We start from the raw sequence: 13485 nt of genomic DNA, 5'->3' as shown, positions 1-13485 counted from the left end.
ATCCAGCTACCTTACCTTCAAATAATTAAATTAAAATTCTTTTAAATATTGTCTTTTAAAGAAGAAAGCATAACTAAAAAGCAAAAAAAAAAAAAAACCCTCATTCACACGCATATCGTTTCAAAGGTGGAAAAAAAAAAAAGAAAAGAAAAAGCTAAAAACACTCAAATCACAACATCAAAAACAAATAATAATAATAATAATGATAAGAATTGAGATTGAACACACTATACACAACTTAATCTATGACCCTATAAAGAACTGGTGCAACATGGGCCAGAACAAACACACCGGTGCACTCGTTTAACTTCTATCCAGTCGAGGTGAGCGGTCAAGTCAATCTTTCTGTGGCGTTCATGTTCGCTGAATCTCTCTCTCTCTCTCTCTCTCTCTCCCTCCCGCGGGTTTCCCCAGCGGGAAGGGGGGGGGGGGGGCCGAGTCAGGGCTGTGATTAGATGTTTGGGGTGGGTGGGTGTCGGTAAGGCCGGTCACCATCGTCGGCTTTATTGAAAACCAAAGGTGTTCTCACCGCTGTAAGCCACGTATAAAAAGCCGTCCTCGTCCTTCTCTTTCTCGTACAGCTGCCCCATCGTGATGCTGAAACAGGAAGTGGAGACGCAGCGTTATCAACCCATTATAACAGCATCATCATGTCTATATATGGACTTATCATATGATACATGGACATGACCTTTGACCTCAGTATTGACACACTTCACATTAGCAGCCAAGAGTCTATTCATGTCACATTGGCTCAGTGAGTAGTGTCCTCCTGTTGATGATTTTTAAATATGCAGCCCCCATATGTCAGTGGAGAGAGTAGACAGAGAGTCCAGGATGCGTTGAAAAGGAGATGTGTCTTTAAACCACACAGATAACGATGCCATATGAGAGCCATGGTCAAATAAGGATAGATCTAACACATTTACAGCATATTGAATTTACTTTAAAACATTGCCTAAATGCAAATCAGGGCCTTTGTCCTTTATCCCTCAGCGTTTTCTATATCCACCTCTGACTCAAAGCTGCTTAATTAATCTAAATTAATGTAATTTAACTAATTTAAGTTTGACACCTCTGCTTTACAGTTATCTTACATATGTGTAAAGACTATGTGCAGCTGTTAAAAGGGGAAAATGTACAAAAAAAAGTAAAATAAATAAATAAAAGGTATTTATCATGACAGGGTTAGATGGGATATTACAATTTAAATCTTCTAAAACTGTGAATTCTGAGTAACTAATACTTAACAAATCAATTTATTTCATCACATTGTCACAAAAACATATATCAGCAGCACATAACACTCAATGAACTGATTATTTGATTCATTTTAGTAATTTTTTTAAGCAAAGAATTTCAAATATTTACAGCTTACAGCATCTCTAAAGTGCTGATTTGTTACTTTTCTGACAGTAAACTTAATATTTATGGATTTTAGTTGGTTGATCCAAAACTATAATCTGCTCTTATTATGATTACCTGGTGTGTTTACTAGTTTGATTGATCGTTTCCGAGGTAACAACAACAAAAGCAGGCAACACTTAATCATTACAGCACCGAGCATGTGATGTTTACGGGGGTTTGGGATCAATCTGACTCATGCTAGTGAGACTCCAGTAGAAACGGGGGCGAGAGTCTCCTGGTTTAGAGCCAAAACAAGTTTATAAGTCTGGTTGGAGTCTCCCTCTACTCCTCCTCCTCCTACTACTACTCCTGCTCCTCCTCCTCCTCCTCCTCCGCCTCCTCCGCCCCCACACAGGCCACTTTCCCTTCCTCTTCTGTAATCCTCCCGGCCTGTTGCTCTCACTGGCGGCTCTAAAAATACTGGCTCAAAGTGCTGAGTAATGACGAAGAGAAATCGGCATGCTGGGTGTGTTTACACATCCAACACATTTACAGCACATTGAATTTACTCTGAAACATTGCCTAAATGCAAATCAGGGCCTTTTTCCTTTATCCCTTAGTGTTTACCATATCCACCTCTGACTCAAGGCTGCTTAATTAATCGAAATATGATCGTGATTACGATTTAGGGGCCAAATGATCTTGAAAACTAATAAAATGGAGGGGAAACGATTTTTAATAATAATGAGATAGCGCTCAATAACAAAGGTTTTATTTTGAAAAGCTTAGACAGGAAGCCGCCGCAGCTCTGTTAGTTTGACAGAAGCTGAAACACACGGTGAAATGTTTTAACTGTAAATAAAAGTGCAGAGTTTCCAGCCTGCGTCAGACGATGCTGAGTTTACTGACTAATTATTAAAAACCAGGAAGTGATGTGTGAACTGTCGTCATGGTAACCAGCTCAGCACTAATATCTCTGCACATTTTCTGCTGTGTGTTGCGTTAAGCGGCAGATAAAAGGCTGCTGCTGGGAGAGAAAATTAATTAAGCCGAATGGACAATAAATGTCTAATATCCAGAAAGCCATTTATTGATGATGTAATCTGCTTTTATTATGATTACCTGGTATGTTTACTAGTTTGATTGATCGTTTCCGAGGTAACAACAAACAAAAGCAGGCAACACTTAATCATTACATCACCGAGCATGTGATGTTTACGGGGTTTTGGGATTGATCTGACTCATGCTAGTGAGACTCCAGTAGAAACGGGGGCGAGAGTCTGGTTGGAGTCTCCCTCTACTACTACTACTCCTCCTCCTCCTCCTCCTCCTCCTCCTCCTCCTCCTCCTCCTCCTCCTCCTCCTCCTCCTCCTCCTCCTCCTCCTCCTCCTCCTCCTCCTCCGCCCCCACACAGGCCACTTTCCCCTCCTCTACTGTAATCCTCCCAGCTTGTTGCTCTCACTGGCGGCTCTAAAAATACTGGCCCAAAGTGCTCCTTCCTCCCTTTCTTCCATCATCCATTCCTCCTTCCTTCCATCAGTCCTTCCTTCCTTCCATCCTTCCTTCCTTCCATCAGTCCTTCCTTTCTTCCTTCCTTCCTTTCTCCTTTCTCTGTTCCTTCCTTCCTTCCTTCCTCCCTTTCTTCCATCATCCATTCCTCCTTCCTTCCATCAGTCCTTCCTTCCTTCCTTCCTTCCTTCCTCCTTTCTCTGTTCCTTCCATCATCCATTCCTCCTTCCTTTCTTCCTTCCTTCCTTTCTCCTTTCTCTGTTCCTTCCTTCCTTCCTTCCTTTCTCCCTTTCTTCCATCATCCATTCCTCCTTCCTTCCATCAGTCCTTCCTTCCATCAGTCCTTCCTTTCTTCCATCCTCCCTCCCTTTCCTTCCTTCTTTCTTTCTTTCCTTCCTTCTGTCCTTCTTTCCACCCTCCTTTACTTCCTTCCTTCCTTCCTTCCCTCCTTTCCTTCCTTCTCCCTCCCCTCCCTCTACTCCTCCTCCTCCTCCTCCTCCTCCTCCTCCTCCTCCTCCTCCTCCTCCTCCTCCTCCGCCCCCACACAGGCCACTTTCCCCTCCTCTACTGTAATCCTCCCGGCTTGTTGCTCTCACTGGCGGCTCTAAAAATACTGGCCCAAAGTGCTCCTTCCTCCCTTTCTTCCATCATCCATTCCTCCTTCCTTCCATCAGTCCTTCCTTCCTTCCATCAGTCCTTCCTTCCTTTCTCCCTTTCTTCCATCATCCATTCCTCCTTCCTTCCATCAGTCCTTCCTTCCTTCCATCAGTCCTTCCTTCCTTTCTCCTTTCTCTGTTCCTTCCTTCCTTCCTTTCTCCCTTTCTTCCATCATCCATTCCTCCTTCCTTCCATCAGTCCTTCCTTCCTTCCTTTCTCCTTTCTCTGTTCCTTCCTTCCTTCCTTTCTCCCTTTCTTCCATCATCCTTTCCTCCTTCCTTCCATCAGTCCTTCCTTCCTTTCTCCTTTCTCTGTTCCTTCCTTCCTTCCTTTCTCCCTTTCTTCCATCATCCATTCCTCCTTCCTTCCATCAGTCCTTCCTTCCTTCCTTCCTTTCTCCTTTCTCTGTTCCTTCCTTCCTTCCTTTCTCCTTTCTCTGTTCCTTCCTTCCTTCCTTTCTCCCATCATCCATTCCTCCTTCCTTCCATCAGTCCTTCCTTCCTTCCTTTCTCCTTTCTCTGTTCCTTCCTTCCTTCCTTTCTCCCTTTCTTCCATCATCCATTCCGCCTTCCTTCCATCAGTCCTTCCTTTCTTCCATCCTCCCTCCCTTTCCTTCCTTCTTTCTTTCCTTCCTTCTGTCCTTCTTTCCACCCTCCTTTCCTTCCTTCCTTCTGTCCTTCTTTCCACCCTCCTTTCCTGTCCTTCCTTCCTTCCTTCCTTCCTTCCCTCCTTTCCTTCCTTCTCCCTCCCCTCCTCCTCCTCCTCCTCCTCCTCCTCCTCCTCCTCCTCCTCCTCTTCTTCCTCCGCCCCCACACAGGCGACTCTCTCCTCCTCTACTGTAATCCTCCCAGCTTGTTGCTCTCACTGGCGGCTCTAAAAATACTGGCTCAAAGTGCTCCTTTCTCCCTTTCTTCCATCATCCATTCCTCCTTCCTTCCATCAGTCCTTCCTTCCTTCCTTCCTTTCTCCTTTCTCTGTTCCTTCCTTCCTTCCTTCCTCCCTTTCCTTCCTTCTTTCTTTCCTTCCTTCCCTTCCTTCTGTCCTTCTTTCCACCCTCCTTTCCTTTCCTTCCTTCCTTCCTTCCCTCCTTTCCTTCCTTCTCCCTCCCCTCCCTCTACTCCTCCTCCTCCTCCTCCTCCTCCTCCTCCTCCTCCTCCTCCTCCTCCTCCTCCTCCTCTTCTTCCTCCGCCCCCACACAGGCCACTTTCCCTTCCTCTACTGTAATCCTCCCGGCCTGTTGCTCTCACTGGCGGCTCTAAAAATACTGGCTCAAAGTGCTGAGTGAGTAATGACGAAGAGAAATCGGCATGCTGGGTGTGTTTACAAGCATGACTGCTGCTCAACGCTGGATGTCACTCTGTAGTTAATCATTTCCATATTTCAACTTTTATCTCCATGAAAACATTAAAAGGCAAACTGTCTAGACTAGTGATAATAATAAAATGAAACAGGGCCATAAATGTGACTTCACTGCTGATGGTTTAATCTTAACTTAGCCTTATATGACCCTGAAGGTTTCTGTACATCATGAGGTCACATTGTTACAGAGCTAATTAAAAAGGTGATTTCCAAAGTCCCGCTGTTTAACCTTTACATACTGTTCAGGTCAAATTTGAGCCGTTTTGACATTTCACAGCTTGTAAAAACATCCCAAATGTATTTTATTCTGAAATTACTATACTTATTACTTTTGTCCATTGAGGCTGGTCTGGGTCTGATACTACTTGGTATTGCTTTATTTCAGTCGATACCTTAAAAGGTATTGAGCACTGATACCCAGACTAATAGGGAGGTTAAGATTAGATCCAGTAATTGTCCAAATTTGCTGCCTTTCTTTCTCAAAACTGCACAAAGTGGCGTCATTAAATATTCTGTTTTATGTCCAATAAATAGTCAGTTTACTATCATGTAATAATCAATAAGAGCAGTAAATTCTCACATTTAAGAACCTGGACAGGAGATGTTTAGTGGTGTTAAAGCTAAAAAATACTGAATTAAAGGTTTAATCACATTTATTGATCAGTCAGATTATCGACTATTGAGGCTTTCTAAACACATCTGTGGATCAACATTTGGTTTAGACTCTTTTTATGAGGAGATTCTTAGACCGGGTCAAATCTGACCGGTAACACAGGTGTAGACTATGAACAGTATATAAGGGTTAACCTGATATCATTTTGACAGATTTATGTCAGATGAGGGCATGGCCTAGTTCAGATCTGGTTCAGCTTGTTTATGAGGCTACATGACCCCCCCGCCACCCCCACCCCCCCCCCACACACACACACAACCTTTCCGCTTTGAAAATCCCCCTAACTTTCCGAATGTGACAATCTGACACTCACAACAACTTTCCTGATTGATTGATTGGCCGAGTGCTGCGGAGGAGGAGGAACTATTTCTGTCTCTCTGTGTTCATATGAAAGCATGTGAGTGTGACGCTGTGAGAGGACCGATGAGCACTTTATTTAAAACTAGTGTTGTTTATATTATTATTAATTATTTTCTCTGTTGGTCGTTATTCATCTTGGCCTGTAAAACGTTTGGTGATGTCTTCAAATTTATCATTTTGTACGACCAACAGCCTAAAACCAAAATATATCTGGTAAAAAGGAAGATGCTCATTTTCATAATTAACAACTTAACTAGGCTTCTTTTAAATTATTATTCTTTTTACCCTCCTGTTGTCCTCGAGTCAAGGAAGGGTGGAAGGGAGGAAGAAGGAAGGAAAGGAGGAAGGGAGGAAGGAAGGAGGAAGAAGGAAGGAAAGGGAGGTCCAATCCGGCCCAGTTTACTTCTTCCTCTTTTCCTTCCTTCTGTCTGTCCTTCCTTCCTGTCTTCTCTTCCTTCCATCTGTCTTCTCTTTCTTTCCTTCCTTCCTTCCTTCCTTCCTTCCTGTCTTCTCTTCCTTCCATCTGTCTTCTCTTTCTTTCCTTCCTTCCTTCCTTCAATCTGTCTTCTCTTCCCTTCCTTCCTTCCTTCCTTCAGGTCTTCTCTTCCTTCCTTCCTGTCTTCTTTTCCCTCCCTCCCTTCCTTCCTTCCTTCCGGTCTTCCCTTATCTTCCTTCCATCTGTCTTCTCTTCCCTTCCTCCCTTCCTTCCTTCTCTTCCTTCCTTCCTGTCCTCCCTTCCTTCCTGTCTTCTCTTCCTTCCATCTGTCTTCTCTTCCTTCCTTCCTTCCTGTCTGTCTTCTCTTCCTTCCATCTGTCTTCTCTTCCTTCCTGTCTTCTCTTCCTGTCTTCTCTTCCTTCCATCTGTCTTCCCTCCCTTCCTCCCTTCCTTCCTTCCTTCCTGTCTTCTTTTCCCTTCCTTCCTTCCTTCCTTCCTTCCTTCCATCTGTCTTCCTTCCCTTCCTTCCTTCCTTCCATCTGTCTTCCTTCCCTTCCTTCCTTCCTTCCTTCCTTCCTTCCTGTCTTCTCTTCCTTCCATCTGTCTTCCCTCCCTTCCTTCCTTCCTTCCTTCCTTCCTGTCTTCTTTTCCCTCCCTTCCTTCCTTCCTTCCTTCCTTCCGGTCCTTCCTTCCTTCCTTCCTTCCGGTCTTCCCTTCTTTCCTTCCATCTGTCTTCTTTTCCCTCCCTCCCTCCCTCCCTTCCTTCCTTCCTGTCTTCTCTTCCTTTCATCTGTCTTCTTTTCCCTCCCTTCCTTCCTTCCAGTCTTCCCTTCTTTCCTTCCATCTGTCTTCTTTTCCCTCCCTTCCTTCCTTCCTTCCTGTCTGTCTTCTCTTCCCTTCTTTCCTTCCATCTGTTTTCTTTTCCTTCCCTTCCTTCCTTCCTGTCTTCTCTTCCTTCCTTCCATCTGTCTTCTCTTCCCTTCCTTCCTTCCTTCCTTCCAAGCTCAAGGTAAAAACTAGCCCATAAAGTTATCTAAGCATCTACAGAATGGTGCAGTTTACTCTCAGCCTGGTGCTAAGTTTCATGAGGTCCAGTACCAGTCAGTCGGTACTGGTACTGGGACTGGTACTGGTACTGGTACTGGTACTGGTGCCGGTACTGGTACTGGACCCCTCCTCCTGTATCCCGGCCCTCACCTGGACTGAGGCACCGTCTTGTCCACAAACAGGAAGATGGCCTTCTCTGAGGGCAGCTGGATGCGTTTCCTGATGATCCACATGAACTGAGCCACTGTGATGTCGGAGGGGACCAGGTACTTCCTCTTATCGATGTCCACTATCTGCGACCCCGACACTTTCTCTACGATCACCTGCCGAACCACAACAGGAAGCACACACACACGCACACGCACACACACACACACACACACACACACACACACACACACACACACACACACACACACACACACGATTACAGCCGACACGCCGACTCAAACTGAACTTCTTTTAACCCTCGTGTCATCCTCCCGGGTCAAATTGACCCAGTCTGTTTTGACTTGTTTGACCTCCTTTCCTTCCTCCTTCCTCCTTTCCTTCCTTCTTTCCTTCCTTCCTTCCTCCCTCCCTCCCTCCCTCCCTCCCTCCTTCCTTCCCTCCTTCCTTCCTTCCTTCCTCCCTCCCTCTTTTCCTTCCTCCCTCCTTCCTTCTTTCCTTCCCCTTTCCTTCCTTCCTTCTTTCCTTCCCTTCCTTCCTTCCTCCCTCCCTCCTTCCTTCCTTCCTCCCTCCTTCTCTATTTCTTTCCTCCTTTTCTCCTTTCCTTCCTTCTTCCTTCCCTCCTTCCTTCCTTCCTCCCTTCCTTCCTCCTTCTCTATTTCTTTCCTCCCTTTCCTCCCTTTCTCCTTCCCTTCCCCCTTCCTTCCTTCCTTCCTTCCCTCCTTCCTTCCTCCCTCCTTCCTTCTCTCTTTCTTTCCTCCCTTTCTCCTTTCTCCTTTCTTCCTTCTTCCTTCCCTCCTTCCTTCCCTCCTTTCCTTCCTTGACTCAAGGACAACAGGAGGGTTAAAAAATTGGTGGTGTTGGTTTTTTAACTCACCGGGACCCTGTCAGGGTACTTGTTGCGGATTTTGGCTGACTCTATGCATCGATGTTCTGCAGGACAAGAACAGAAACATTCATGTTAGTCAGGTTTATGTTTCAGGTTGAAATCTCTCGACCGGTGACGGACGCAGGTCGATGTCTTGACGGCTGAGTTGAAACACTCACTACTGTTGACGAGTTAAACCTCCACATGTGTCACTCCTCATCCTTTCAAGCTTCTATAAAACATTTATATACATTTATATATAGGAAGAAGGAAGGAAAGGAGGGAGGAAGGGAGGACAGGAAAGGAAAGGAGGGAGGAAGGGAGGACAGGAAAGGAAAGGAAAGGAGGGAGGAAGGAAGATGGAAGGAAAGGAGGGAGGAAGGAAAGGAGGGAGGAAAGAAAGAGAGAAGGAGGGATGGAAGGAAGAAGGAAGGGAAGGAGGGAAGTAAAGGAGGGAGGAAGGAAAGGAGGGAGGGAGGGAGGGAGGAAAGAAAGAGAAGGAGGGAAGAAGGAAGGAAAGGAGGGAGGAAGGGAGGAAAGAAAGAGAGAAGGAGGGATGGAAGGAAGAAGGAAGGGAAGGAGGGAAGTAAAGTAGGGAGGAAGGAAAGAGAGAAGGAGGGAAGAAGGAAGGAAAGGAGGGAGGGGGAAGAAGGAAAGAGAGAAGGAGGGAAGGAAGAAGGAAAGAAGGAGGGAGGAAAGAAAGAGAGAAGGAGGGAAGGAAGGAAGGAAGGTAGGAAAGGAAAGGAAAGGAAAGGAAAGGAGGGAGGAAGGAAGATGGAAGGAAAGGAGGGAGGAAGGAAAGGAGGGAGGAAAGAAAGAGAGAAGGAGGGATGGAAGGAAGAAGGAAGGGAAGGAGGGAAGGAAAGGAGGGAGGGAGGAAAGAAAGAGAAGGAGGGAAGAAGGAAGGAAAGGAGGGGGGGAGGAAAGGAAAGGAAAGGAAAGGAAAGGAGAGGAAAGGAGGGAGGAAGGAAAGGAGGGAGGAAAGAAACAGAGAAGGAGGGATGGAAGGAAGAAGGAAGGGAAGGAGGGAAGTAAAGTAGGAAGGAAGGAAAGGAGGGAGGAAAGAAAGAGAGAAGGAGGGAAGAAGGAATTAGTTGTATATAGGCCTACTTTAGTACATTACATTGTATTTATTTCATTTGCTATTTTATTATATATAATTTGTTCTTTATATTCTTATATTATATGTTAGTTATCGCCACTGTGTGTAATGCTGCTGCTGCTGCTGCACTGTAAGTTCCCAGCTTGGGATCAATAAAAGTATATCCATCCATCCATCCATCCATCCATCCATCCATCCATCTATCTATCTATCTATCTATCTATCTATCTATCTATCTATCCATCTATCCATCTATCCATCCATCCATCCATCCATCCATTATTATAGACCATCTCATATCAATAAGGTATCAACCGAAATACATCGACACCAAGTACTATCGAAACATCTCCTGTCAAATGAACCTGCAATCGATCCTTTTTTGCACCCAGAGCTAGAAAATATGAATATTGAAGAAGGAAGGAGCCTATGGTCTCAAGTTTTTCTCTTTTGTTTGTCCTCTAATCATTTTTATACCTTTTCTTTATGTCACTTCTTCTGTCTTGTTATCAACTTGTGAAGCACTTTGAACGACATTAATCTGAATTAAACGCTGCTATATTAATAAAGTCTTTTGGTAAATTGATTGATAGTCCTTTTATTTTAATTTGGCAAAGTTATTTAAATTATTATTGTTATTTAAATATATTTTGGGTTTGCTAAACGTTATTCTTCATCTACTTAACTCTGACCCGCTGTCCTACTTCCTTATCACCTTTCTGTGCCCCCTAGTGGTCACAAAAGCTCATTACAGTGTAAAAAAAACCAGATAGTGGGACAAATATGGATCTAGTTCAAAACCATCTAAAATTTTATTAAACTTATGTATTTATGCTTATTAACTTTGTAGTTTGATTAATAAGTTTGTTTAATTTGAATTCTGGGTGAAAAAAGGCATTTCTATATATATATACAGTCAAGCCCGAAATTATTCATACCCCCTTTTGGACATGCCACTTTTTGTTCAAATGTAAATAAAAGCTGACTGAAATATTTTTTTTACCACAATGATGCCTTTTGTACATCGTCTTTTTATCTTCTTGGAGACGCCTGTGTCACTTCCGGTCAAAAAACAACTTGCTGGTTGAATAAAAGTAACTTTAAGTCAAAATTTGCCAGAGGTATGAATAATTTCGGGCTTGACTAAATATATATATATACACAATACTGTATCACAGATGATTAAAGATTAAATCCATATTATATGATGAGCTGCTTTTTTAAGGTTTAAAATGTACTGCTTAGCATGAAGATAAATGAACAGATGCTGTCTCTGACTTCATCTCTTTCTGTCATGTTTTCTTATTAAAGCACTTTGAACGACATTAACCTGAATTAAACGCTGCTATATTAATAAAGTCTTTTGGTAGCTTGATTAATAGTCCTTTTATTTTAATGTGGCAAAATTATTTAACCATTATTTCATCTACTTAACTTTCACCCGCTGTCCTACTTCCTTATCACCTTTTTGTGCCCCCTAGTGGTCACAAAATCACATTACAGTGTAAAAAAAACCAGATAGTAGGACAAATATGGATCTAGTGCAAAACCATCTAAAATTTTATTAAAGTTATTTATTTATGGTTAATAACTTTGTAGTTTGATTAATAAGTTTGTTTAATTTGAATTCTGGGTGAAAAAAGGCATTAATATACATATATATATAGATTAAATCCATATTATATGATGAGCTGCTTTTTTAAGGTTTATAATTTACTGCTTAGCATGAAGATAAATGAACAGATGCTGTCTCTGACTTCATCTCTTTCAATGTTCAGCTAATATTTCCTCATCTTATTATTTCTGTCATGTTTTCTTATTAAAGCACTTTGAACGACATTAACCTGAATTAAACGCTGCTATATTAATAAAGTCTTTTGGTAGATTGATTGATAGTCCTTTTATTTTAATTTGGCAAAGTTATTTAAATTATTATTGTTATTTAAATATATTTTGGGTTTGTTCCTTATCACCTTTTTGTGCCACCTAGTGGTCACAAAAGCACATTACAGTGTAAAAAAAACAGTAGGACAAATATGGATCTAGTTCAAAACCATCTAAAATTTTATTAAACTTATGTATTTATGGTTAATAACTTTTTAGTTTGATACACATTTGACTAATTTTAGCAACAGCAAGAAACTACGATACCGATAATCAGGAAGTACTCGTCTGAGGACATTGGGACTTTATTATCATTTGTTCAAAAGGAAGATATAAATGTAAGGAAATAAATAGTTTTATACACACACCGGTGAATTATGTTATAGAGTTAAATAAATTCATGTCTTATTTTATGTATTTATATTATTATTACATTTTTTAAATTGTCTCATTTTTACAAACCCTCTGTTTTTTATTCTGTTTTATTGTTTTTTTCTGTAAAGCCCTTTCAGCCTTGTATGAAAAGTGCTCTGTAAATTATTATTATTATTATTATTATTATTATAAATCTACATCCTGCTCAAATATTATAATACTATGCTTAGTTTTTGTATTTATCTGCTCTTACTAAACCCTAAATATCTAAAGAGAAATTTAAAAATACATCCAAAACAAAAGCTCAGGTCTCAGGAGGTTAAAGCTTAGTCAGTTTATTAACACTAATATCTATTTTAAGCATGAATAAGACTCATTATTCAACTCATACTAGAAGATTAGATGCAAAACAAACAAACAAAAGCTGCCTGCAGGCCTTTTAAATGTTCAACCATATATCAACTCTCTCAGGCCTCCAGTTTATGGCAGTGTGATAATATCCTGTTCTGTTTAACCTACATGAACAAGACACTTATATAAATTAATAAATAACTAAATAACTAAATAAAACATGTTTAATATCCAGCTGTAAACAGTCGACACAGTGCAGAGAGAAAGAAAGGAGCTTAGCTGCAGCTTTAATGTGCCAATATCCTGTTATGGAAAATAAGAACAATGACACACACACACACACACACAACCTTTAAAGCATCTATTTATAAGATATGTGTTTTATGTTTTGCATGAGCTGACATTAATATTTATAAGCTGTATGTCCAAATTAAACTCAACCAAAAAAAAAGAAAAGCCTAAAACAACAGGCCACTCTTCACGACAACACGTAGTTTAAAGGGACATTTTCTGCACATTTAACTCCAATTTATGGTAAAACTAGAGGTATAAAATGCTTGTTAATGGTATAATATGAATGTTTAGGTGTTTTAATCACTCGGGTGTACTAAAAAATAACATCTCCCTCCTCCCTTACCCAAGGAGTGATCCTCTTTGAACATCCATTTCATGTTTCCGCAGGGGCCTTCTTGTCTTTTTCCACTCGATGCAGCTGATTATAAAAACACAACTTAAAGGTTAATTTGAAGTGTTTAAATATCTTATCTGTTCTTCTTTCTGTTGTTCACCACCACCACTTGTATCCTTTTTGAATTTAAGGAAGTCTTAAATCGGTGTTGAAGCGGTTACAGCAGCTGCCTCTCTCTCTCTCTCACTCACTCTATAGCAAAAAACAACAACAACGTCCCTCTTTACAGTCAGAACGCAGATGGTACGGTCCGGGAGTGACGTCACCTGGCTCGAAACGCTGCGACTGCGGTGACGTCACTCCGGGAATGTTCCAACTCCTCTGCATACAGAAGGGGTGGAGGGAGGAGCGAGAGCCTAGCATTATCCACTACTACTACTACTACTAACGCCTCGATTTTTATTTTAAGTAGATTTTACTAATAAATAATAATAATAATAAATAACCCACCATCATATATTTATTTTATTATCAGCAGATTAATAATTGTATTGTTAAAGTCACATTGAAATTGTACAATAAATGAATAGTAATAGTAAAAACAATAACGTCATCAACAGCATGACAAAACAGTTTTACTAGTGGAGGAAAGTTCAGTTTCATTTTCTCAAGTCTTGTGTCCATATATATATATATGTGTGTGTGTGTGTGTGTATGTGT

The 13485-nt window shown here is 41.5% G+C and overlaps 1 protein-coding gene across 1 annotated transcript; it reads right to left on the bottom strand.

The window, feature by feature from the left end:
- Positions 1-203: 203 nt before the first annotated feature.
- Positions 204-13010, bottom strand: LOC128355156 (gamma-aminobutyric acid receptor-associated protein-like 2). The gene is made up of 4 exons (XM_053315396.1): positions 12775-13010; positions 8435-8490; positions 7540-7712; positions 204-597 (listed from the first exon to the last, which is right to left on the bottom strand). Exons 1-4 carry the CDS (start codon positions 12806-12808, stop codon positions 504-506), a joined length of 357 nt encoding a protein of 118 aa, XP_053171371.1. The 5' UTR covers positions 12809-13010; the 3' UTR covers positions 204-503.
- Positions 13011-13485: the final 475 nt, after the last annotated feature.

This window comes from Scomber japonicus, chromosome 1 (genome assembly GCF_027409825.1).
Source record: "Scomber japonicus isolate fScoJap1 chromosome 1, fScoJap1.pri, whole genome shotgun sequence".
In the NCBI taxonomy this organism is placed as follows: Eukaryota; Metazoa; Chordata; class Actinopteri; order Scombriformes; family Scombridae; genus Scomber; species Scomber japonicus.
This window is presented reverse-complemented; position numbering and strand designations above follow the sequence as displayed.